The sequence below is a fragment of the Narcine bancroftii genome, chromosome 7, assembly GCF_036971445.1.
Source record: "Narcine bancroftii isolate sNarBan1 chromosome 7, sNarBan1.hap1, whole genome shotgun sequence".
Classification (NCBI taxonomy): Eukaryota; Metazoa; Chordata; class Chondrichthyes; order Torpediniformes; family Narcinidae; genus Narcine; species Narcine bancroftii.
Window position 1 is genome coordinate 170566003 of NC_091475.1, and position 27468 is coordinate 170593470.

The 27468-nt window shown below is 39.2% G+C and overlaps 1 protein-coding gene across 8 annotated transcripts in view; it reads left to right on the forward strand.

Moving 5' to 3' along the window:
- Positions 1-27468, forward strand: part of atm (ATM serine/threonine kinase) — a 225143-nt gene that overhangs the window by 41857 nt on the left and 155818 nt on the right. For all 8 annotated transcript variants that reach the window (XM_069891269.1, XM_069891268.1, XM_069891270.1 and 5 more), the window contains exons 8-13: positions 5230-5399; positions 5612-5781; positions 7803-8174; positions 16028-16222; positions 20913-21011; positions 22568-22799. In XM_069891269.1, the coding sequence (XP_069747370.1) occupies positions 5230-5399; positions 5612-5781; positions 7803-8174; positions 16028-16222; positions 20913-21011; positions 22568-22799 (1238 nt within the window). The remainder of the gene's footprint in view (positions 1-5229; positions 5400-5611; positions 5782-7802; positions 8175-16027; positions 16223-20912; positions 21012-22567; positions 22800-27468) is intronic.

The following is a 27468-nucleotide window of genomic DNA, read 5'->3' on the forward strand; positions in this document are numbered from 1 at the left end:
CTACTAGGAGGACTCCAACCCCCTTCTACTACAGGGGACTCCAACCCTGTTCTACTAGGAGGACTCCAACCCCCTTCTACTACAGGGGACTCCAACCCCGTTCTACTAGGGGGACTCCAACCCCCTTTTGTTTTATTCTTTGGCTTTAACGAGGGCTTTTGCAGAGTAGTGACAACACACAATTTATCTTTGCCAATAGCAGAACTTCGTTAAAACAGACGTCTGCTTACCTCCCTTTGTAGGATGGTCACTTGTTGTTATCACCACACCACAGTCGACCGGTGTTTCGTATCTTTTTCTTCCGTCACTTCTCCATCTTCATCACGTCGGGGTCACCAAATTGTCGGACTCTGGCTTTACCTTACTCTTAATTTAGTCTATGTGTGGTCTGAGTCCAGCGTGTTCTTTGAATGAAGTGATAGGAGAAGGTATTCGGTTCAACAGTCAATTTATTACACAGCACAAGAATAAAACTTAACAGAGCTCTGGGTCACTCATTAGTTCATAGGTCACTTGCACAGTGAGCTACTTCCCAAGACTGACCCCTATTGTCCAGTTGGCTCAGTTTATATATGTCAACCTTATCATACAGAACAAAAGTTGGCTTCCTTTGCTAGATTTCATTATCATACAGAACAAAAGTTGTCTTCCTTTGCTAGATCTTTTTGCATAAGGGTTATCACAAGTCATCTCCTGTTTTGCAGATATCTGGGGTGTAGCACTCCCATCTTAATCCTCCAGGCCAGACTATCCTGTTGAGTTGATCAGAAATTAATTCATCCCCAGATATTTCTAATCACCATTCTGTTCTTGTCTGGCCAATTTCTGCTGTTCTCTTTAACACCTCCTCCTGCCTTAATCTTCCTCCTAGACTGGTTTTCCATTCCCTTTGTTTCTTGCAGGCCATTCTTTGTTCTGATCTGGCCTGTGTCTCCTGTGCTACTCACCACCTCCTTTAGTTTGAGCATTCCTCCTAAATCGTTTTATGCATTTCCTCTCCCTGTATTTTGGAGCAGACCATTTTGCTCAGCCAACTTTGCTCCATGCTGTGATTGCCACTTAATCACATTCCTCTTTTTCCCTGAACCATGTAGTAAATATAAACTTATTAATTAATCATTTCTTTCATAATGTTTTAACCCCTAGATTCCAACAGTATCAAATACAAGAGGTCATGGATTTAAGGTTAGGGATCTGGTGGGTAAGATTTCACACAGTGTGTTTGATATTGGGAACATCCTGCCAAAAGAGGTGGTGGAATCTAATACAATTATGTTTAAGATGCATTTTGGTCAGCCACTTAAATAGGGAAGACATGCAAGGATATAATGATAATATAAGCCAAAGGATTTGTTTGTTTATTGTGCTGAATGAATCTAGGTTCGATATTATATTATATGCATACAACGCATATATAATGTGCTTTTTATAAACCAGGTGCCCCCTGTCAGACTCTGGCTTTACCTTACTCTTAATTTAGTCTATGTGTGGTCTGAGTCCAGCGTGTTCTTTGAATGAAGTGATAGGAGAAGGTATTCGGTTCAACAGTCAATTTATTACACAGCACAAGAATAAAACTTAACAGGGCTCTGGGTCAGTCTTAGTTCATAGGTCACCTGCACAGTGAGCTACTCCCCAAGACTGACCCCTATTGTCCAGTTGGCTCAGTTTATATAGATCAACCTTATCATACAGAACAAAAGTTGGCTTCCTTTGCTAGATTTCATAATCATACAGAACAAAAGTTGGCTTCCTTTGCTAGATCTTTTTGCATAAGGGTTATCACAAGTCATCTCCTGTTTTGCAGATATCTGGGGTGTAGCACTCCCACCTTAATCCTCCAAGCCAGACTATCATGTTGATTGGATCAGAAATTAATTCATCCCCAGATATTTCTAATCACCATTCTGTCCCTGTCTGGCCAATTTCTGCTGTTCTCTTTAACACCTCCTCATGCCTTAATCTTCCTCCTAGACTGGTTTTCCATTCCCTTTGTTTTTTGCAGGCCATTCTTTGTTCTGGTCTGGCCTGTGTCTCCTGTGCTACTCCCCACCTCCTTCAGTTTGAGCATTCCTCCTAAATCGTTTTATGCATTTCCTCTCCCTGTATTTGGGAGCAGACAATTTTGCTCAGCCAACTTTGCTCCATGCTGTGATTGCCACTTAATCACATTCCTCTTTTCCCCTGAACCATGCAGTAAATGTAAACTTATTAATTAATAATTTCTTTCATAATGTTTTAACCCCTAGATTCCAACACCCCCCAAAGAATATTTTTACATGTTGTAAGTGTGACAGAATATGTTGTACTTTATATTGTATATAGATATGATTTTAGGAGATAAAGTGTGGCAGGTTTTTTTTTAGTGTAGGTCACATACAAACACTTCAAAACAGATCTCATTTAAAATACTGGAGCTCTGTTCAAGCCAGACAGTCCAGCTCCAAGAGCCTTTGCAAAAGTTTTGGAGAGTGCCCAAGAGACTTCACTGATGGATTGTTGTTTTGAAAAGCAACGGATCAAAGAACTCTGAAGTGTAGGTTCGGAGCCGCAGGCTGTCTGGGAGTGCTGTTTGCTGTTCTAAGAGGGTCATGTGGTTTTGCAAGCAGAGACTGAGTCAAACAGGTTTTTCTCAGAGAGAGAGAGAGAGAGTTCAGTTCAGCAATATTACAGTCAGCAGCAACAACTAGGACTGGAACAGGACAAGCTGGCAAGCTTGTGGAAAATCCCCATTTTGAATTCTGGTTATGAGTGCCTAATTCAGCCTGGTGGTCCATAAAAGAGGAGAGGACTGGCTGCCTAATATTTCCCTTGAAATAAGGGAAACAAAAAGGTACTCTGTGGTGACCTGAAAGAAAGAAGTTATCATCTGGAAAACCCCAGTGGGGCAAGTTTCTTTGACAAGACACTGAAGTGGCTGATTAAAAGGAATCAGTTGTGGGTGTCCAGTGAACAACATCTCTCTCTTTGAAAACTGACAACAACCTTCCTGAGCAGTAGCCATTTACCTTTCAAGCACCAAAGCCTGGTGAACTTCACAAATGTTAAATTCTGTGCACAGTATAAGAATTGCCTGCAACCAGTGAACTTGGAGGAATGAGAAGTGAGATTGGACTGTGAATTAAAGAATGTTTCTAAACTTACACACACATTACATACATGTGTGCTTAGAATTAGAAGGGAATTATATCAGGTTAAGTTAATAGTAATAAGATAAAGTTTGATCCTGTTTTAATGTTTAAAGAAAATTAAAAGTAACTTTTGTTTAAGTTGCCGTTTGTCTTGGTGAATATCTATGGATGATGGGTTTTGGGACCATCTGGGCTCTTAACAAAAGAATGCATACAATTTATAGCGGACGTGGGAAAGTTGAACCTGCAATTTATAATAAGTGTGGGAATTTAATAGTGAGCATGGAAATGTAATAGCGGCAATGAAAGAACACGCACAGTTTATAACGGTCGTGGGAAATCTTTGAAAATTGCCCAAACCTGTCCCCTAAATGAGGAGATTAACATATCAAGTGCTTCTGATTTGAGACAACTTAGGATGATTCTGCCCTATGGCAGAATTACACCATTACACCAAATCAAACAATAAAATTCTCAATTGGACACTTTTTAACAAGATAGGCTTTAAAGAAGGGCTTTTTAAATCATGATAGAATTTAAAATCCTGCTTAACTCTGAAGCCTGTCTTTGATCTATTTAATTGATTCTCCAAGACTTGTTAATGTGTTGCTGGAGGATATCATCTATATAATGGGTGAGTAACACCTCTTGGGGAAGTTGATTGAGTAGTTAAGTGCGGGAGATTAACTGTGAAAGATAGTGAGACCATGGAATGTGCTTTGACTTGTATCCCAAGTAAGTGCGAATTGCTCTTGTAAATCAGAATGTGGAATACAACACCCATGCAGTATATGTGTGTGTGTGCTATACAAAAATAGTTTTACTCAATTTATGCTTTTCTTCATGTTATATGAGTGAAAATGCAGTAGTTGCTATGTATAGTCTCTATATGAGAACAAGGCAGTCACTACAACAAAAAGATAACATTTAAATTTATTTCCTGCTTTAATGTGCAAAAACTGGTAAGCATATTTGTATCTTGGGAGTGAAAAACTTTAAACATTTGGGGGGGGGGGGGAGGTTAAAATGGATAAAATGGCTAATGCTGGATATCTAAAACAAAAATTAAAAATGCCATAAATGGGCAATGTGTCAGGCAGCATCTGTGGAAAAAGGAATGGAGTTATTATTGCATATCTGAGACTGTTTTGACAAAAGATATTGGACCTAAAATAATGCTGGCTGACTGGCTGTGTGTTTCTACCATTTTCTTTTTGTTGTTGCGAGGTCACTACAGCTACAGCGACAGCTAGGTTATAACTCTTGGTTATAGCCCTAAGGCTTGAATCTGCAGGAGAAAAAAGACACACACAGACCAGTTTATTCAGTGGTAGCTTGGCCGTGTTGCCACCGGGGCATGGCTTGAGCAGGCCAGCTGCCAATTGGTGATCCACTGGGAGTGATTGGCCAGTTTCACCGCTCTGCCAGCGCCATATGGAAAAAGGCATTTCAGCCTGCACGATGCTTTGCTGGTCGCCGTGTTTGACAACCATTTCCTGTTTTGGCCCTAAGCACAGGCCGCTACATTGTATTATTTATCATATTACATCAACTTTATTGTTTTTAACAAAAAAAATTAAGCCATTTCATTAAATAATGCAGGAGAAATGTTGTTTTAATGCATATTTTTTGGTACACCAGTTCACTCTTCCATTATAAGGATGATATTGATTTGGGTATGAGGCCTGTTATAGAAACAGATGGATGGGAGGGTACATGGAGCATTTGAGATGAAGGCTGGGGATCTTAAGAGCATTAAAAGGGAGGATTGAACCCAAGCAGGCAAGATGGAGTAATTAGCCCTTGGAACAGGTTGGATGATTCAGCATATTGCAACAATTTGCACTACAATTTACACAATGTTGTATTGTAGGTAGGACTTAAGAGTATTTCATTAAGCTAGGATTGTACTTATATCTGACTGAATTTGATATTTTATTTCAAGAGTCAGTGAGCTTGATCATAAAATTGTTACACTGCGCTATTCAGTTGCATGTGTTTTTTTTAAACTTTAAGACACATGCATTGTTTTTTTGATTATCTAATTATTGGCTATCTCATAATGTATTTAAATATGTTTTGTGTTTATTTGCTATAGGTGCTTTTGCAGCTGATTGGTTAAATTGGCAAAACCTTCTTTATAATCTATATGAAGCGATTGTCAGTGAAGTGAGCCACATAAGAAGCAGAGGGAAATACTCAGCAGGAGTGCGTCATGTTGCAATCAAGGAGAACCTTGTCAATCTGGCTGCTGACATCTGTCATCAGGTAATGGGAAATGAAAATCTAGTTGCTGTGAATTCATGACATTTCTTCTTGTAAATAAACTTGTTAAGAAGTGATTTGATATGTTGACCACATATTTGTCATTTGCAGACCGTATATTTGCTTATAACACATTATAATCAAAATTTTTTTAGAATACATTGATGGAAACAAATAACGTGTTTGCCTGCTTCCTATCTTTGATTTAATTTCAGTTGTTTGGTCATGACTCAAGAATGTTTGTATCATCAATATCAAATATGGATGCTCCTCAAAGTCCCTCCCATCTGGGGTCATCGAGTAAACGAAAATTTATTGAGTTGGGATGGGAAGTGATACGAGATGGTTTGCAAAAATCAGAGAAAGATTTTGACATGATACCATGGTATGCTATAACTAGAAATATGATGTATATTTTATTATTGATCCCCATGATACAATATCTCTGCATGAGACCACATTTTTCCCACTTTTCTCATCCTTAGCCACAGACAGCCGTACCCATGATAGTATATTATACCACATTACTAAAGATTATGTAAAACTTAATTATGATTACATAATACTACCTTGAACAAAGTTATTTAGATTATATTGGGAATACAGTCCAACTCCGACTATCTGAAATGGTCAGGACCAAGCCTTTTTCGGGTAGCTGGTCATTTTTTTAAAAACAGCCCAGTAGCAACAGTAAATCACTTGTAACAGTGTTTAAACAACAACAAGCAACAAGGGTAGCCTTTTCAAGCATGAAATAATGTTTAATTCTCACCAAAAAAACAACTTGAACAAAATAAGATAAATCAAACACCAAAAACTCAAAATTCTACTTGGAGGTTTTTACAAATTTTTTCAACCTGTGATGTCAGTTCGGCTCCGGGGGGTGGGGGGTGGAGGAGAGAATCGGATAACTGAGTATTTCTGATTGTTTCAGATATTCTTGTATATCCAAAATTCTTCAGAGGCGAAATAATGTCATTTCGACTTTGTAATTTCTGGCTAAATGAGGATTTCTAATTTTCCTAAATTATCTGAAAATCTTTTCGAAGTCTAATAGATATCATTTCCTGGTCCAAAAATTTTGGATAACTGAGGATTTTGGATAATCAGATTTCAGATAATCGGAGCTGTTCAAACTTTATTCAATCTTCTGTTTTCAGTTGGATAGAATTAAAGACCATTATATTTTAATCTGAAAACAGAAATACTGTCCATCTTTGTAGTAATGCTCCGATGCTCTCTGTTATTTTTCTTTATTTTTCTTTTGTGCCTTTCATTTCAAACAAACCATTTTCCATACTTTATTCACCCTTTCTCCTTGCCTTTCATCTGAATTGTTTAATATATTCCTGGGAAACATCCATAACATCAAAAGAGGATAGAGCCAACATTTATGTATTGTATGGTAAGGCCCAGCACTACCCATCTCGATGCATGAGTGAATATCCTACTTTTTGACTTTTGCAGTGTTCTTTGTCATACATTGGGTCCTGAAGGAGCAGAGAATAAAGGAAGAGGGAAAGAGTAGGCAAGAAATAATAGTTAAATACAGAGTAAAGGAAAAATCAACAAAACCATAAAAGAAGAGAGATGTAACAATCATAATATATTATGTCTCCTTTATACCAAAAGAGCGACAACATTTTTTTAACCTTTCCATGAACCATATAATTAGAACTCCCAAGAGTTACAGTCTGAATAAAAATCCCATTTGTTCTTTCTATTTAGATGTGTGGATTAGATTTGACTTTTAAAACATAATTTTCTTTAAAATGTTGGAATTTTTAAATTCACAAACCAGTCAACATATCCCTGAGCTAATATGAGACTATGCACAGTTATGGTCACCCAGCTATAAGAGGGACATCAATAAATTGGAAAGAGAGCAGAGGAAATTCACCAGGATGTTGCTGGACTGGATGGGTGAATTAGAGGGAGTGATTGGTAGGCTGGGTCTTTATTCCTTCGAGTGAAGGAAGCTGAGGGTACCTTTACAAAATCAAGGGTGGTGTGGTTAAAGTAAATGCTTGCTGAAGTCCAAATCTTTTTCCCTTTATGGTTAACTTCATGAATACTGGGTTTACCAGTGAGCAGGGGTTTACAATAGATTGACTGTACAGTAGTTAATTTATGAAGTGGGGGAATTGTGAGGTAAAGAACTATAATTAAGACTTTAACCTAAATGGAATAAATCTGCTAATGAAAATAATGCAATACACTCTAGTTTACTTTGAGTTTGAGTTCTTGTATTTGAAATAAATAGCTCATAAAATGGATTAATTTTGGTGGCTAAACGTGCAACAATTTCTGAAAGGCACACAAGAATGCTTTAGGAATTACTGTTTTAAAGTACTGCTTATTAGGGGTATTTAAATGATGGCAAATTTCTCCATTTTTCTCCATAAGGTTACAAATCATCACTGTTCTGGTTGCAAAGTATCCGTCAAGTTTACCCAACTGTGAACTTGTTCCCACCTTGACCATTTTGCATCAGATTCTTTCTCAGCAGAGATGTGGTGAAAGAATTCCATATGTTCTTCGCTGCCTACATGAGATTGCAGTCTGCCAGAGACTGAAGTCAGCCCTGAATACTGCACAGAAATTAGACCTGCAAAATCTCTGGGCCAAAATCTGGGCCATCACACTTCGGAGTACTACCTCCCATCAAAGTGAGGCTGAAAGCTTCCAGCTGCTAGAAGCAATTCTTGAGGGGAACCTTACTGTTCCAGACATTGATTTTTGGAAGATATTTTCAGGATCCATGTGCAAACCAACCAAGTGAGTTGAATTTCTGTAAATGTTCAGGGTGTTTCAGCATTTTTGTATTGATTTTCTTGTGTTTTCTTTTCATTCCCCAGCAACTTAATACTTAAATTTTTCCCCCTCATGCTTTGAGGCTGTTAATCAAGCCAAATGCTAGAATGTGCCTGTTATGGCTGAAGAAAGTGATTACACTACATACAATTGAATACTGAGACCAGTGTAGTCTTGGATTTGAACATTAGACTCAGCTGAGTTGGGGCTAATACCCAAGAAAGCAGTGGGATGTTAAAATGTACATACCCAGGCAAAAAAAAGGTTAATTTATTAATCTCTTCCAAGCACTGGTTACAGTAATAGCTATGTAGTCCATCTTGACTAGCCATTCTCAATGAGGGCCACTACACATTTAAGAGGGGACATGGACTGAAATCATAAAGTTTTTTTTAAGTAGCCAGTTGGAGAGAAGTAGGGAACTAACCTTGGGAGGGGTGGGGGAGGGGATACTAAACTTCACAAGGAAGGGGGCTTATAAACTTTGAGCAAAATCCTCAGGGTGGGGGGGGGGGGCATAGCCAAAAAAAAATTGAGAATGGCTGATCAAGATAATTTCTTGCCCAGGTTTGTCTATGTTTATTTTCACTGGTTTATTAGTTGGTCCAACTTTAACATCATATAATTGTTTGTGTCAATTAAAAACAAAATCATCAACCACAGTAACTTTCTTTAAGAGAAATCTCCTGTAAGATAGCATGTTGCTGGGCACACAAGAGTTAGCAAATGAATTCTGAGATGATCTTAGAAAGGAAGAATGGACTGAGATAGATTAGCCAATCTGCCTGATGGTGGGTTGGAAATTAAGCTAGTCACTTGTATGGCTCAGGTCACTGAATGGTAAAACAATGAAAACTGAAAATTCCCCTAATCAAATTTAAAGGAGTGGAAACTGCCCAATGGAAAGCTTTTTCTGAGTTTGCATGTGAACAAATAGGAGCAGGCCATGGGTGACACAGTGAATGTAGTGTAGTAGCACAATGATATTTCAATGCCAGGAACCCAGGTTCATAATGAGCACTGTTGTGACGAAACTGCGTAATGAGCAGCAATAGGCAATGAACCAGACAGTGTTTAATTTTAAAACACTAATTTTAAGCTATAGCCTTAACTCTTAAACTAATCTTAACACTAAATCTATCCCCAGCTATGCACAGGTGTCTAGTGTGTGTGATATGCCCAAACCATTACAGTCCAGGCCAAAATCCAGAAAGTTACTTCAAAGTTCGGTCTTTCAAATTCAGTGTTAAAGCGTAGGCCTTTGAAATTGGATGTCCAGATTAATGTTGAACTGATGGCAAGACGGAAGTTGTAGCAACGACAGACTCACAAATTTTTCTTTCATTGCCTTTGAAGAAATGTCCATCCACACAAGTTGTGGTCATAACACTCCTGGTCCTTTTGAAGGCAAGACTCAAGCTGGACAGCCTCTGCAAAATTTCCAAGACTCTGGCACTGGTGTCTCCCAGTAACTTCATTGCTAGTCACACTTAAAATGAACCAATCTTTCCAAGTGACCTCCACTGTTATTCACCTTCAAAATGAAGCACTTTGCTTCCCAAAAAGATCCTCCTGGCACAGGTCAATTCACCAAAAAGGCTCAGTCATTCACAGAGCATGTTTTGCTCTGAATTCCACAAAAAAAAATGGCTGACCACAAGAACTACTTTCAAAGAGCTGTTTTCTCTTTAGTAGTCAGCATGGTTCCTCCTTGCAAAAATCACAAAGTCTTTTCAAATGTATTGAATTCTGGAATGGACTGTGACGAGCCTTCCTTCAGTTCTTTCAAAGTATCAAATTATTGCTGGGCTGTGACTTGTTGTCCTTGGTGCTTATGTTAAAGTTAACTGTGACCATTCAATCCCTCCTGTCTATACTATCCCTTACAGTGATAATCCCATTTTACTAAAACATGAGCTCATAATACCTCTCCCCAACAAATCAAATTTTGAGCTGTAAGAGCAAAATCTTTAACTACAATCTACAACATTAAATAGTACCTTCATTATTGTTGTATAACATAATACAGGCAAATAACATTCTTTTCGCAGCGTATAAAACTAATAAATTTTGTTTTGCTGTGAAACATTTCAAACTTAACATCTTAAAAGCAATCAGCAATTACATTATCTTTGCCTTTAATGTAAATTATCATTAAATTATATTCTGGCAGAATTAAACTCCAATTTAATAATGTTCAATTTTTGTTTTTCATCTTACTTAAGAACACCAAGGGATTATGGTCAGTATACACAATAATTGGTCCCTAAGTTGTGCAGATATAAACATTGAAGTGCTGAAAAGCCAGTAAAAGGGACCATTGATCTCCTCAAAGTCCTGAATATTTGTCTAAGCTTCAGGATCCATTTTCTAAGCTTTAAGCAAGGCTTTCTTTACTATCTCATAATTTACCAGTCTCGATGGTAGAATAATTTTTTTGATGTTCATTAAATTTCTTCGAAAAGTAAGCCACTTGAATACCATCAGTCAATCTTTTGGAATAACACTGGTCCCATAGCCTTTTCACTTGCATCCATGGCTAAAGAAAATGGTTTGTCCAAATCAGGAAATTCTAAAACTGGGTTATGGCACAATATCTCCTTTACATTTTCTTAAGCTCTCTGACAAGATTTTGACAACACAAATTTCTCCATTTTCTTCAGAAGATTGGTTAAAGGAAGAGTAATTTCTGCAAAATTCTTATTTCTGCATAACTTCCTATGATATCCTGTCATTCCGAAAAACCTTCTCACTGCCTCCTGCCATTGGGAATAGGGAATTCAGCCTGCATGTTTGCTAGAATAGGAACAACTTTGGCCTGACCAACTACATGTCCTAAGTATGTCACAGTAGCATGTCCAGATTCACTTTTAGCTAAATTGACAGTTGAGTTTGCTTTGGATAATCTTGCAAAGAATTTCTCCAATTCAGTTAGATGTTCTTCCCATGTGTCACTTTTTGTGACCAAGTCATCAATATATGCATCTGTATGTTGTAAACCTTGGATTACAGAATTTATCATCCTTTGGAACGTTGCTGGGGCATTTTTCATGCCAAAAGGTAACATATTATATTCGTACAAGCCTGATGGTGACAGGGATGTAGAAATATCCCTTCCTCTTTCAGTTAGTGTCACGCACCAGTAACTCTTCAACAGATCCATCTTAGTAAGAAATTTACCTTTCCCAATTTTATCAATACAATCATCAATTCTAGGAATGGGATAAGCATCTGTTTTGGTAAATGCATTAACCTTTCTGTAATTCATATAGAATATAAGTTTCATCTGTTTTAGGAACCACAACACAAGGAGAACTCAAATTGAGTTCGAAGGTCTAATAATATCATTTCCCACATGTACATTCCACCTCCTGATTCATGATTTTACTCTTATGAATGTTTATTCTATATGGGTGTTGTTTTATGGGACTCGCTTTTCCTATATCCACATCATGACAAATCACTGATGTTCTTTGAGGCATATCTGGAAACAAATTTTTTTAATTTTAAAAGTAGCTGTTTCAATTGGTCCTTTTCCTGGACCTGGAGATTCTGCAAAATGGTTGAATTAGACAGCCAAACTGGAACAATGTTTTGTTTAAAGTGACCCTCACAAGAGTCCGCTTGTAGTCTCATGATTCATAGATTCTTTAATCTTGTCAACAACCAATATCTCTGAGGAATGTTGTTCCTTATTAACACCTGAATTCAAAATATGGCTTCAACATATTTACGTGACAATTCTGTGTTTTGTGTCTAAGATCAGGTGTTTTAACCATATAATTGACTTCATTAATCTTTTATTCTATTTCATACGGTCCTGAAAATCTGGCCCTAAGTGGATTTGAGTGTGTTGGGAAAAGAACAAACACTTTATCTCCCTTCTTAAAATTCCTCATTCTTGCTTTCCTTTCATACCAGATGAAAAATCTTTCCTTGAGACACCTTCATATTCTCTTGAGCCAATGCTGAGACTTTCTGCAAGTGGTCTTTGAACTTATAAACATAATCCAATAAATTTAACTGCACATCCTCGTTAAGCCATTGTTCTTTCAACAACATTAAGGGTCCTCTAACTTGATGTCTAAATAACAGATCAAAAGGACCGAAGCCTAATGATTCCCGTTCAGACTCTTACTGCAAACAAAGCAAATGGACACCCTCATCCCAATCCTTCTCATTATCACAGCAATAGGTCTACATTATGCTCTCGAGTGTCGAATGAAATCTCTCCAAGGCTCCTTGAGTTCAGGATGATATGCAGGTGATGTAATTTGTTCAACTCTCAATTTATAAATAAAATTTGTTGGAAAAGTCCCGACATGAAATTACTTCCTTGATCCGATTGAATTTACTTTGGCAATCCCACTAATGTAAAGAATTTATCCAAAGCTTTGGTTATGGATTTAGCTTTTGTGTTCCTCAGTGGAATAGCATCAATATCCTGGTCTACAAGAAAAGTTTCTGAAAAATCCACACAATCTTAAAAACTGTTCTGCCTTGTCACAAATTTATCTTTCTTATCAAGTATTTATCTTTCTTATCAATTTTGTTTACTGTTGCCAGAGTCACTGCACAGGCCAGATAGATTTCAAAATCTATCTTTACCTCATTACTAACTGGCTTCTCTGTCAATTTCACCACAGAACCCACTTGACCTTCTGCCAAGTCATTCCCCAAAATCAATTAATCTCCCATCAACTGGTAGACTCTCTTAAATCCTGATAGTAACAAACCCATTAATTATTTCTGACTTGAACAATATCCTATTGCAAAGATACCAGCTCTGTTTCACCTCCAAAATCTCGGATTAAATTTATTTCACCTGAGGCAGTCTCATCACCGAACTTCAAAACACAGGTGACTGGGCTGACCCACTATCTTGAAGTATGTTCACTGGCACTTGTGGTGCCCCTTCCTTTACTGAAACCAAACCCTTTGACATAAAATATTTAAACTCATCCCTAATGTCAGCAGATCTCAAACTTCCTTTGTATCCAGGTCTCTCGTCTTTTTGAATACAGGCATCTGGTGCTACTTCTTTCTTTTCCTTCAGCTTTTAACAATTTGCCATCACGTGACCAGGTTTCTACCATCATGACAAAGGGGACTGTCCTGGGTAAACTTGTACCTCTCACTTTGTTCGTTTTAGATTGGTCACAGTGTTTGAGCTACCAAAAGAAAACACACACACACCGAGAGCACTTCAGTTTATACAAATCTTTATTACAAATTCAGAAGCTGATTTCAAACTACAATATGGAAGCCCTTCCCAATTATACTTATCAACGCCTGAACTGGTCCCAACTGTCAAAGCGAGGCAATGACCGCACACTTGTAGTAGGTTGTCAGGGCGCCGGTAGCGGCTCCTCCACCTCCCTCGACCGGGACGTTAGCTGGACTCCAGAAGTTGTTGTTCTTGTTGAGAGGTGTTTCCACCCCTCAGAGAGTCTCAAACTTCAGCAGTGGGACCATGGCTTATATTACCCAAAAGTTGTTTACTCATAGCTTATCTCTTGGAATAAATGATTTGATTATCTTCAAGTCTGCAACCAACAAAAAACAACTGCATCTCTGTGCCTCATGGTGGAATTTAGATGTGTCTACTAATTCATATGCATCCCTGGCCCCCATGGTGGAATTTAGATTATGTCTTCTGATGCAACTGCATCCCTTCTTGCATAAGCTGGTCTAAATCCTCCATTACAGGGACTTGAAAGGTTTTCCCTTTCCTGTTTCCCTTCACTTTAATTCTCACATTATTTGCTAATTTATTTTCAAATTTACTGGTGAACCACTTTAACATTTTGAAAGGTTTTATTGGGTATAAATTTAACATTCTGGGTCGGAGAATACTCATTGGCTAACTTAGCAGATTCTCGCCAAGTTCCTACTTCTTTTTCATCTGTATGATTTTATATTATTAGGAATACATCTTTTGATTTCTTCAACTAACATCAGTTCTATTAATCTGTTGTAATCATTTTTTATTCCTTTTGATGCGCACAGCTTTTTCATAGTCAAAATCCATATGATTGATTCATTGATCTCCTCAAAGTCCTGAAGTTTTGTCTAAGCTTCAGGAACCATTTTCTAAGCTCTAAGCACGGCTTTCTTTACTACTTCATAATTACCAGCTTGTTTTGTAGTAAGGGCTGAGTAAGCCTGCTGTGCTTTCCCTTTAATGACACTTTGTAACATGAGGAATCGCTGATCTCAGCTACCTTTTCTAAATGTTGAAAGTATTTTTCAATTTCACTTTCATCAAATGGAGGAACTAACCTCGCCTTTCTACTGGCTATAAACTCCTCAATAGGACTAGAAGGTAGAACTCTGTCTCTGCTCTTCCTCGAACCTCCTCTGTCTCTCTTTTACCTCTGCCTTGTATCGCCTTTGTCTCTCTGCATCCTCTAACTCTATTTTTTTAACTCTATCCTTCCCAACACCAACTGCTGCTTAATGGATTTACTCTCAGGAAATGTCTCTAATTCCGCCTCCTCAAATTTTCCTCCTACATATTTCCTTACCCTAAATTTCTTTATATCCACCTTTCTCAATGATAATTTTTCCTTCAGCAAGTCCCAAATGTTGACAATATTCACCAAATCATCCTTTTTAGCCTCTGTAATTCTGCAGAAGGTGGTGACTCCAAAAATCATTCAATATCCAGTGCAGCTTTCACACACACACACACACACACACACACACACACACACACACACACACACACACACACACACACACACACACACACACACACACACACACACACAAGCCTCTGAATTAGCTTGCAAAAAATGAATTTAAATACCCAATGAAAATTTTATCAATTACAAAGCTACAAATTCTGTGCTGGCTTCTGCAGCACATACAATTTAAGCTTCCCAATTTTGTTAAGCTTCAATTAGCCCCAAATGTGGTAAAAATCCTGGAAGATGAACCCCCAATTTTGTTACAAACCGTGCATAATGAGCAGTAATAGGCAATGAACCAGACAGTGTATAATTTTAAAACGCTAAATTTTATTTCTTACTCTTAAGCTATATTCTTAACTCTTAAACTCCTTTGGAGTTATGAAGCTGTGCACATAGCCACTGTTTTAATTGTACCTACCTTGTTTTCAAACTTTTTTTCTTTCCACTCACATAGCAACTTAAGTAATTCCTATGCCATAGGTGCTCTGTGATCAGTAAAGGATTACTTAAAGTGGTATATGAGTGGAAAAAAAAACAGTTTGTAAACCAGTGCTCAAAAACATTCAGAGTTGGTAGGTGTATTGGGTGTAATTGACCAATGTGAGTTGGGGTTCTACTATACTGTATCATTAAAAAATTTTAAACTTTAAAAATCTGGCCCACAGAGCCAGCTCTGCCATTCAACAAATGGGGATGAACTGGCCATGGACTCAGCTCCACCTTTATCTCATGATCCTTTACTTCACAACTGTTCAAAAATCTGCGTCTTAAATTATTGAAAAGATTTCTAGCAGTAGATATGCAATTATTTAAATTTTCTTTGATATATAACTTGTAGCGTTTTTAGCTATTTGTGCCATCAAAATAATTGCATGCAAATTAAAATTAAGCAAAGTGAATCACAGTGAAAACGAGCTGTATGATTGAATTAATTGTGGTAATTGTTAAGTAATTTAATAAAACTGTTTAGTCATTTGCATAGTTTGTATTTCTCATGTTTTTTTCAATTGCTAGTTTTCCTTCTTGCTTGTATTTGAACAGATTAAGATGATTAGTAGTAGTTAAATGCATATTTGTTGATGTCATTTTGAACTATGGCCTAAGCATAAACTTCTTTTCTAGTTCTGCAGTTAAGTGCCTTTCTCAAGCATTGGTAAGATGGACATTACCAGAGCAAACTGGTATTGTTGAAAATTATCCAATGTCTTTGAGTAACAGACCATTGAATCTCAGAGAAGCAATAATGCGATGGTTATTGTCATACCAAGCAGAGGTGAATGCTGAAGAGAATATAGAGATTCCATCCATTGTCTGCAGGTTAGTGTATTAAACTTGAAAATTTAAGTTGTAGGATGTTGTTTATTAATCATTCAATCATAACTGAATTTTAAAGCCTTGGTTTAGAAATAAACATGATAACAGACAACATAGTATTGTTCTGTGACTCTTTATTTCCTAGACTCAGAATGAATTTCAACTATTTTCCCGGCTAGAGTGGGTAGTGCTTAAAATGTAAGACAATAGAAACTATTACACCAATCAACTGTAATGATTCTTACACTACTTCATTGACTGCAGAGTACTTTAATATTTTTTATTCATTTATTCAAGGGATGGGGACTTTGCAGGTGAGCCAGAATTTAATTGCCCATCTCTCAGTGCTCTTGAGGAAAGTGTTAGTGAACTGGCTTCAACTGCTGCAATCCTTTTGACATGGATCTTACCCACAATACTTTTAGGGAATGAATTCCAGAATTTTGACCCAGTCATAATGAAGGTATGGCGATAAATGTCCAAATCATGATCATGTGTGGCTTGGAGGACAACTTTCAGGTTATGGTGTTTCCATGTTTTTTGCTGGTAGAGGCCATGGGTTTGGAATGTGTTGTCTAAGGGGCTTTGGAGAGATGCTGAAGTATACCCTGTCAAAGGTAGTCATTGATATGAACGAATGGTTATGGATGGGTGCCTATCGAACAGGCTTCTATGTTCTATATAGTGTCAAGCTTCTTGAGTGCTATTGATAGCCAGGCCCTTGGAGAGTAGCCATCACACTCCTGACTTGAGCCTGGTTGATGTTGTGGACAAGCTTTGGGGAATTACGAGATGTTATTCACTGCAGTATTCTCTTCCAGTTACATTTCTAGTCGGTGGTAGGTGCCAGGATATTCAGTGAAGGTAATGACATTTAAAGTTAGGGAGTGAAGGCTGGATTTTATTTAGCCAGGCCTTGACACTATTTGAAAGAAAGCTGCCTAGATACCAATGTCAGTTCCTCTCACTTCACCTCTGGAATTCAGCTCCTTTGTCCGCTTTTGTACCAAGGTTGTAACAAGATCAGGAGCTGAATGATTTTGGCAGAACTTGAGCTATGCTTCCGTGAGAAAGTTGTTGTTAACCAAAGGCCACTTGGAAGCAACATCAATTATCCCTTCCATCACCGCTGATGGTTGAGAGTAAAATTACTCTGCTTCTTGTGGACAGGTCATACCTAGAAATTTTTCTGCACTGTTGTGTAGATGCCAGTGTTGTAGCTGTACTGGAATAGCCTGGACAAGTGCTGGAGCACAAATCTTAAATACTATTGCTGGTCAGGGCCCAAGCCCCTTGAGATGTCTTGAGATCATAGACCTGCAAATAAACTTTGCATTTTTTTTCTTTTTCCTATTTGCAATAAAGACAATAAAAGTTGCTTTGAAAATCCGATCTTGTTGTAGTAGAGTGAATTTAGCAGGTGTAATTTTAATTGAAGTCCAGAAGCACTGGAATATAATGATATTAGCTGGAGCCAATATTTGCAGATGGTTCATCCACAAATCCTCAGATAAAGATAAATCTAAATTAAACTAATTCACTGCTTCCTTAGATTTTATTTTTGAACTAACTCCATAAGCATTCAACTTAACTCCCTTCTAATTCTAAGAGCACATGTATGTAATGTGTGTGTGAGTTCAGAAAAGTTCTTTGGTTCACAGACCAAGTTCACTTTTCATTTCTCTATGTTCACTCGTTGCAGACAATTCTTATACTGTGCACAGAATTTAACATTTATAAAGATCACCAGGTTTTGGTGCTTGAAAGGTAAATGGTTACTGCTCTGGAAGGTTCTTGTCAGTTTTCGGAGAGAGATTTGTTGTTCCAGGACATCTACAACTGATGTACTTCCATCAGGCACCTCAGTGTCTTGCTGACGAAACTTGGCCCGTCAGGGTTCTCCAGATGATAACCTTTCTTTCAGGTCACCACAGAGTTCCTTTTTGTTTCCCTTATTCCAAGTGAAAGATTAGACAGCCAGTCCTCTCCTCTTGCAAGAACCACAAGGGCGTGTGTGTGTGTGTGTGTCTCGCTCTCTCTCTGAGAGAGCCTGTTTGACTCTCTCTGCTTGCAAAACCACATGATCCTCCTACTCTAACAAACCTTTTCCCAATTTCTCTCCAAAAACACATCTATATACTCTGTCACACTAAGAATTCTATGGACTGTTGTCCAAAAAACACATTTTTCTGCATTGATGGTCTGTCCAAATTCTCACAGACATCTAAAGAGTGTATGCAGATGTTCCATGTGCTCTTATTTAGTTTTGCTAGGGACTAATATGTTGTCTCGATAAATGGAGACTTTGACCATGCCACGGCCTACTGCGTCCATAACTCATTGAAAGGTCTGAGCTGTATTTTAAACCCAAAAGGCATATGTAAAATGAAAGGGATAATTATTGCCGTGTTTGGGATGTCGTCTGGTTCCACTGGTACCCGGTGATGTCCACACACCAAGTCCACTTTAGAAAAGATTTTCGCCCCATGCACATTCACTGAAAAATTATGAATATGGGGAATAGGGTAGCAATCTGGTATAGTGGCATCATTGAGCTGTCTATAATCTCCACAAAGTCTCCACCCTCTAGCGTTTTTGGACTAAATGTAATGGAGAGGTCCATGGGCTGTCGGACCTGCAAATTATCCCCAGCTCTTCCTTTCTTGTTTAACTAATTGCTGTTTCTCTGGAAGCAGGCGACATGCCTTAGCATGAAAGGGAGGACCCTTGGTAGAAATATGATCAGTTACTCCACGTTTCGCAGTGGGGGTTGAAAACTGCAGGAGTTGTTATTTTGGGGAAACTCTTCTACAAGTCTGGAGAACTTATCAACAGTCTTATGCAGGGCTTGAAGGCATAGCGCAGGAACATGCGATTCTACCAGGCAAATAGTTTGAAAGGTGGTACAATCCACCAGCCGACGCCCTTTTAAATCCATCCTGAATGAATGACCTTGAAGAAAATTGGCCCCGAGTAGTGGTCGTGACACTGCTGCTATGATAAAACTGAACATACATTTTTTTTGTAGTGCCATACATGTGTATGTTGGAACTATTGACTGCTGTGAGTTGGAGATTAAGGGGTAGGATAACTTGTATCGAAACTCATTGGTGGAAAAACACTAACTTCCAATTCTGTGTCCACCAAAAATTTATGTTGGGATAGCTGATCCAAAACATATAGAAGGCTTGTAGATTTTTGGTGTACCGTCGTAGCCGTTAACGGTGGTCGGCCAGGGCATTTCCCAAGAACGCAAAGGGTGGCAGTGGTAAAAACACCAGGTGGAAGTGTTGACGGTCTGTCTGCCTGACTTGAGACTTTGCCTCGTTATAGGAGCTGGTGTGTTGAGAGCATTGGCTTGGGAAGTAGTGTCAACAATGGTGTTAATGGGTGTTGACAGCTGTGATGCAGTGACATTGTCCAAAGACCTTTTGGTGTGTGTGTGGTTCTTTTTTGCCAGCCACAGGACGTCTGCTTCTGCAGCTACTGCCCTGAGGTCTTTGAAAGAATTCTGTGATAATAAGAGCCTAATGTCTCTTGGCCTCCTCTCCAGGAAGAGCTGTTAGAATAACATATCTGGCTGTTAGCCAGATGCCAGGCACAGCATGTTGTCCATTGGTTCGGATGGGGCGTGGTCACCCAACTTCTCCATGTGTAACAGTCTGGCGGCCCTCTCTCTGCAGGATGAGCCATAAATTCACAGCAGGAGCACTTTTAGAGTGTCATACTTGCGCTCTCCAGGCTTCAGTGAATTGCGCAGGACGTCACCGAGTCGCTTGGTAGTGGTTTGGTCCAAGGCACTGACGAGGTGATAATAGCGAGTCACATTCACCTTGATCTTCCGGAGGTGAAATTGTGCCTCAGCCTGTCAAAACCACAGCTCTGGTTCTGCCGCCCAGAAGGGTGGTACTTAACAGCAACAGCTGGAGTATCCATATGGTCCAAAAGCTCTTTTTGGACCCGTGGAGATCACTGATTGTAGTCGCTGAAAACACTGGTGGTTGATGAACGTGAAACAACGACACACACAGTTGCAGGTAAATCAGAACTCGTTTACTTGAGCCATGCGCATATTCTTTTAAAATACTGAATCATGTGCACCATGTCATGATGTTATGACGTCCCATGCTGGTTCGCTAGATTTCTGGGAGCTGTAGTCTATATAGTGCTGTTACAATGTATGGTTTTTGGAAAAATAGGGAAATAAATTCCAAGGAAGACCATTTGTGTGATAACAATACTGTGAACTTTAATGGGACCACTGGCTTGCATTTGGGAAGCTTTTTCTATTTCACTCTGACTGTCAAATTAATAAAAATACAGTGAAATCTCGTTAGAATGCGATTCATTAATCTGCGGAATTGCTTATAGCGCGGGTGTCTGTGGACCCCAAACATTGATTTTTAGGAGGCCAGGTTAACAGTGGCTAACAGCCACAAACTCAAAAATGGGCTCTTATGACTCATTGACAAGATGTGTATGTTAATATGTGGAGTTTAAAGGTCTTATTATTGGGTTTGAGTCCCAGTTTTCTGTTTTCCTGCTTCCTGAATCATGACATAAATGCATCTGTTCTGTGACTAGCTGTAACGCGGAATGAAATCTTGGGCCCCAACTACAGCGCTCTAACGAGGTTTTACTGTATTTTTCTGCTAATTGGTACACTATATTGAGTTTGCTTTTTTTAAACTAGAGATTTTCCAAATCGAATTCTCTCTCAAATATTGGTTGTTTTGACGCTGAAGGACTGCACATCAGGAATGGACTTCTTCCGGTTACCTTCTCTGGAGAGGTATTTGATAAATAATTAATTTGATCAATTTGATTAATCCAAGTCCCTCCTTCCTCCACCATTTTATTCAGGCACCTGCCTGTATTTTGCTCATATCTTGATGAAGGTCTCAAGCAAAAATATGTTAATTATGTATCTTTGCTTCATAAAGAACTTTGTGTAACTTGCTTAGTTAGAGCATAGAACACAGAAAATTACAGCATAATATAGGCCATTCAGCCCATGATGTTGTTCCGATCAATATTTACCTACCAAAAAAATACTAAACTCTTGCTACCTCGTAATTTTCTCCCCATGTGCCTGCCTATGAGTTTCTTAATGTCCCTATTCTTCCAATCTCCACCATTACCACTGGCAATGCATTTCAGGCACCCACAACTCTCTGTGTGGTGGGGTGGGAAGAACGTAACCCTGATATCTGCTAAACTTTCCTGCCTTCACTTTGTACAGATGTCCTCTGGTGTTTGGTACTTCTGCCCTGGGAAAAAGGTGCTGACTGTCTACCTCATCTATGCCTCTCATAATCTTATGAGGTGACCAGAATTGAATACAATATTCTAAGTGTGGTCTTGTGGAGCTGCAATATTACCTCACAATTCCTCAACTTAATCCCCCAATTAATGAAGCCAAACATACCATAGGCAGCCTTAATTATCCTTTCAAGCTGTGTGGTGACCTTAAAAGATGTATGGATTTGGAACCTAAGAGGATCCTCTGTTCCTCCACACAGTTAAGTATCCTAACGTTAAACATGTACTCTGCCATCAAGTTTGACCAATCAAAATGTATCACCTCACACTTATTCTGCCTAACTCTGCATCCTGCCTGTATCCAGTTGTAACCTACAATATTCAACACTATTCACAACAACTCCAATGTTCGTATCATCTGCAAACCTGTTGAACCATCCCTCAATTTCTTCATCAAGGTCTTTTATAAAAATCACAAAGAGCAGGGGTCCTAGAAAAATTCCTGCAATACTCCACTGGTCATTGCAGCATGTGCTGAATTCAAGCAAATGACTTATCTGCTATTCCACTGAGCTGTAAGCCTTTTTGTTAATGGATCTATTCTGTGATTTTTTTTTTTTTTGATTTTTTTTTTCCCAGCAAATATGCTCTGTGAGCTAATAAAGTGAGGATAGTATCTGGCTAAGATTCATCTTATTCACAATCTCTTGACAAGTTGAGGAAAGATTGCACGATGAGTTAACAGAGAATAAAAGTGTCTTTTTTCTCAGTGTAAGGGAACGTTTTCGTGGTAGGAGAGTAAATTAAGAATGAGGATAAATTTTGGGAAATCTGGCTTCTCATACAAAAGCAAAACTCTTTAAAACAGCAATAAGCTCAAGAAACCCAAATTAGAATGCCTGTATTGATTCACTGAACATCATGGATGTTGGAGAGTGAGAATTAAAAATAATGTTGCAAAAAGGAATGAAAAAGTAACCTTTGTACTTTGGAAGACAACTCTGCTGCATCTCAGTGATAATTTAATCATTTTAAACTCGTCTTTGAACATGTAATAAACCACCTTAATATTGTATGTTCTTTAAGTATACCGGCTGAAGGATCTCCAATTGAAGATTGCAAAGGTAGCACACTTTTCTCAGAAACAGAAAGCCTTTTCCTGCAAACAACATTTGATGAAATTCCAACTTACAGTAGCACTAAAGTTTGGATTCAGGGAAAGGATCCTGTCACATCAAAAATTAGTGCAAAGCAAGCTTTGAGAGAAAAACTGGAGGAATATTTATTAGCATTGGTCGAATGTCTGCATTCTGCTATGGTAAGTGTATGCAAATACTGAAGAAGTTATGTCTATGTTGTCTGAGACTTAAGTCATCCGTTGCAAACAGAATTTCCTCTGCGATAGAAAGTTTTAAAAAAAAGAGGTATGTTTACAGTCTTTTTGATGTCTCAGAACTTTACATAGCATCATATTTGTGGATAAATATAATAAACAGTTTGTGCATGATGTATCAAAGTCAGAATTGAGATAAATGATCAGATAATCTGTTAGTGATGTTGATTGAGAGATAATCTCAATATTACCTATTCTTAAACGAGTCGCTTGGATTCTTTACCTTGCTTTTGAGAAGACATGTGAAGCATCAATTTAAGATCACATCAGAAAGATAACATATCTGATGTGACCATTGTAGTCTGAGGTTTAAGATAGTTATGGAGAGAGACAGGGCAGGACCACAAATTAAAATACTGAATTGGAGAAGGCCAATTTTGAAGGTTTAAGATGGAAACTCACTCAAGTTGATTGGAACAGGTTGTTTAAACAAAGATGAACATAAGAAAAAGGGGATGATTTTAAAAGTTTGTTGGCAAGAGTCCAGGGTATGTTCCTGTTAGACATAACCATAAGGAAGTTTGGATGATGAGGGACATTCAGGCACTGGTCAAGAGCAAGAGGGAGGTATGGAATAGATGTGAGCAGCTGGGATCAAGTGCATACCTGGAGAGTTTGAGGAACTGAAGAGCAAACTCAAAACAAAACAAAAATCAGGAGGGAAAAAAGATGACAGGAGATGGCTCTGGCAGAAAATATTAAGGATATTTCCAAGAGATTTTGTGTACATGAAAGGAAAAAAGGTAAATAGAGATGAAGATGGGACTCCTCAATGAAATCAACTCTGTGTGGAGTCACAGGAGATGGGCAAGATCCTCAACGAGTACTTCTCTGTTTTTACTGTGGAGAAAGACATGAGGACTGGGAAACTTAAGTCAATGGTATTGTCTGGAAAAACATTAGTATTAAAATTGAGGAGTTGCTGAAGTACTTGATGCATATCTTCTTTCTTTGGCTTGGCTTCGCGGACGAAGATTTATGGAGGGGGTAAAAAGTCCACGTCAGCTGCAGGCTCGTTTGTGGCTGACAAGTCCGATGCGGGACAGGCAGACACGATTGCAGCGGTTGCAGGGGAAAATTGGTTGGTTGGGGTTGGGTGTTGGGTTTTTCCTCCTTTGCCTTTTGTCAGTGAGGTGGGCTCTGCGGTCTTCTTCAAAGGAGGTTGCTGCCCGACAAACTGTGAGGCGCCAAGATGCACGGTTTGAGGCGTTATCAGCCCACTGGCAGTGGTCAATGTGGCAGGCACCAAGAGATTTCTTTAGGCAGTCCTTGTACCTTTTCTTTGGTGCACCTCTGTCACGGTGGCCAGTGGAGAGCTCGCCATATAACACGATCTTGGGAAGGCGATGGTCCTCCATTCTGGAGACGTGACCCATCCAGCGCAGCTGGATCTTCAGCAGCGTGGACTCGATGCTGTCGACCTCTGCCATCTCGAGTACTTCGACGTTAGGGATGTAAGCGCTCCAATGGATGTTGAGGATGGAGCGGAGACAACGCTGGTGGAAGCGTTCTAGGAGCCGTAGGTGGTGCCGGTAGAGGACCCATGATTCGGAGCCGAACAGGAGTGTGAGTATGACAACGGCTCTGTATACGCTTATCTTTGTGAGATTTTTCAGTTGGTTGTTTTTCCAGACTCTTTTGTGTAGTCTTCCAAAGGCGCTATTTGCCTTGGCGAGTCTGTTGTCTATCTCATTGTCGATCCTTGCATCTGATGAAATGGTGCAGCCGAGATAGGTAAACTGGTTGACCGTTTTGAGTTTTGTGTGCCCGATGGAGATGTGGGGGGGCTGGTAATCATGGTGGGGAGCTGGCTGATGGAGGACCTCAGTTTTCTTCAGGCTGACTTCCAGGCCAAACATTTTGGCAGTTTCCGCAAAGCAGGACGTCAAGCGCTGAAGAGCTGGCTCTGAATGGGCAACTAAAGCGGCATCGTCTGCAAAGAGTAGTTCACGGACAAGTTTCTCTTGTGTCTTGGTGTGAGCTTGCAGGCGCCTCAGATTGAAGAGACTGCCATCTGTGCGGTACCGGATGTAAACAGCGTCTTCATTGTTGGGGTCTTTCATGGCTTGGTTCAGCATCATGCTGAAGAAGATTGAAAAGAGGGTTGGTGCGAGAACACAGCCTTGCTTCATGCCATTGTTAATGGAGAAGGGTTCAGAGAGCTCATTGCTGTATCTGACCCGACCTTGTTGGTTTTCGTGCAGTTGGATAATCATGTTGAGGAACTTTGGGGGACATCCGATGCGCTCTAGTATTTGCCAAAGCCCTTTCCTGCTCACGGTGTCGAAGGCTTTGGTGAGGTCAACAAAGGTGATGTAGAGTCCTTTGTTTTGTTCTCTGCACTTTTCTTGGAGCTGTCTGAGGGCAAAGACCATGTCAGTAGTTCCTCTGTTTGCACGAAAGCCGCACTGTGATTCTGGGAGAATGCATATACTTGATGCATATACATTTTAGACAAATATCGAGCCTGATGAGATCTATCAAAGGACACAATGGGAAATTAGGCTGAGATTGTGAGTAATCCTTAAGTACAGGTGAAGTGCCAGAGATTGGTGGGTGGCACATGCTATGTCTCTGTTCAAGGAGTGCTGCAGGGAAAAGCTTGGGAGCTCCAAGCCAGTAAGCCTAACATCTGTGGAAGTTAAGTCACTGAAGAATATTCTGAGGGAGAAGATATACAGAACATGATCTTAGAGGTAATCCTCACGAATCTGAGTGTTTTGAAGATGTGACCAAGAGGGCTGACAAAGGAAGAGCTGTAGATGTATATATGGATTGCAGCAAGGCATTTGATAAAATTCCACACAGTAGACTGCTCTGTCTGCAAGGCTAGGTCACGTAGCATTTAAGGAGAGATAGCATAATGGACAGAAAAGTGGTTTCATGGAAGAAAGCAGAGGGTGATGGTGGAAAATTGATTTTTGGTTTGGAGGCCTATGATTGACGTCAGGGTTTGGTGCAGGGCCCAAAGATGTTTGTCACCTATATCAATGATTTTAATGAAAATGTACATGGCATGAGTAACAAGTTTGCAGATGACTCTAAAGTGTCTATCAACTGTCTTCAGAACCAAAGATTGCAGCAAGATTGTGATCAGGTCGGCAGAGAAATAGAATGATTGATAGAATATAATTTTGAGAAATGTGAAGTTTTAAATTTTGGGAAGTCTAAAATGTGTTGGACCTACATAATGTGAATGATAGTGATCTGGGGAGTGTTGTAAAGCAGATCTAGGAATAAAGGTACTTAATAACTTGAAAGTGGCATTGCACCTTGTTAGGGTGGTCAGGCAGGCTTTTGGCTCACTGATCTTCATTGGTCAAAGTATTGAGTATAGAACTTGTGAGGTCATGTTGGAGTTGTATTCGACATTAGTGAGGCCACATTTGGAGTATTGTGTTCAGTTTCAGTCATCGTGCTGCAGGAAGGATGTCAAGTTGGAGAGTGTGCAGAGAAGATTTATGAGCATGTTGCCAGGATTCAAGTGCTTGAGCTATAGGGAGAGGTTAAACAAGCTAAGGCTTTGTTCTTTGGTGCCCAGGAGGAAAAGGATCTCATAGAGGGGTACAAAATCGTGAAATGAGAGATTGGATGAAAGCACAATCTTTTGCCCAGAGTAGGGGATAGGGTAACCAGAGGTTTTAAGATGAGGGGGGGAGGGTGGGGGGAGAGATTTAACAGACTGATGAGTGGATGGAACAGGTTGCCAGAGGAGGTATTGTGATGATCATGGGTTTATTGTCGTACACATTGTACACTGTACATGGGCACAAAAAATCTTGCTGCAGCTTGATAGTAAACTAATTAAAAGTTACAATAAATACATAAGAGATATAAATATTCGCAATAATCCTCATGCAAAAAAGTGGCTTGCAATAGTGCAGAGGTCCATGACTAGCGTTGCTAGGGAAAGTTCAAGAGTCTGATAGCTGTGGGGAAAAACTATTCTTAAACCTAGAGGTGCTGGTTCTGTACCTTCTACTAGAAGGAAGCAATGAGACGAGGTTGTAACCAGGGTTGTAGGGGGTTCTTTATGATGTTGGCTGCCTTTGTGAACTAATGCATAGAAGTCTGCAATGGGTGAGAGATCAGAGTTGCATTTTTTATCCTAGCCTATCTATTATCCATCTTAATATTTAATAAAAGTTCCAATACTTCCTGCCTCAGTTATTCAACCATTTCAAACAACGTATCAGAATCCCCAGCAAACAAGGTCTGTAACAACATAATTGAAACTAGAAAACTTTCAAGATCCTCCAAGGTACTCAGCAAAAGCAATGATGTATGGTTAAAAGCCTGGAACATAGCAAACAAACAGAGCTGAGACCAACAATCTCCAATACTAGTTGCTTAACATGTGCAAAGACCTTCCTTCACTTAATTGGACTGTCTAAAACTTTCACATTCCAAGAGAGAACTTTGATAAGATTACTCATGTTTTTTTAATTAATATTATTAAAGAAAACCAGGCACGAATTGTTTCCAAACTCCAGGTAGCTACCTTGAAGTTGAGCAATAACGCAGCTTACACAGAACTTAAAGCCATAATAACCTTGCAAACCCAACATCTTTTTTTTTAAATTTTTTATTTTTC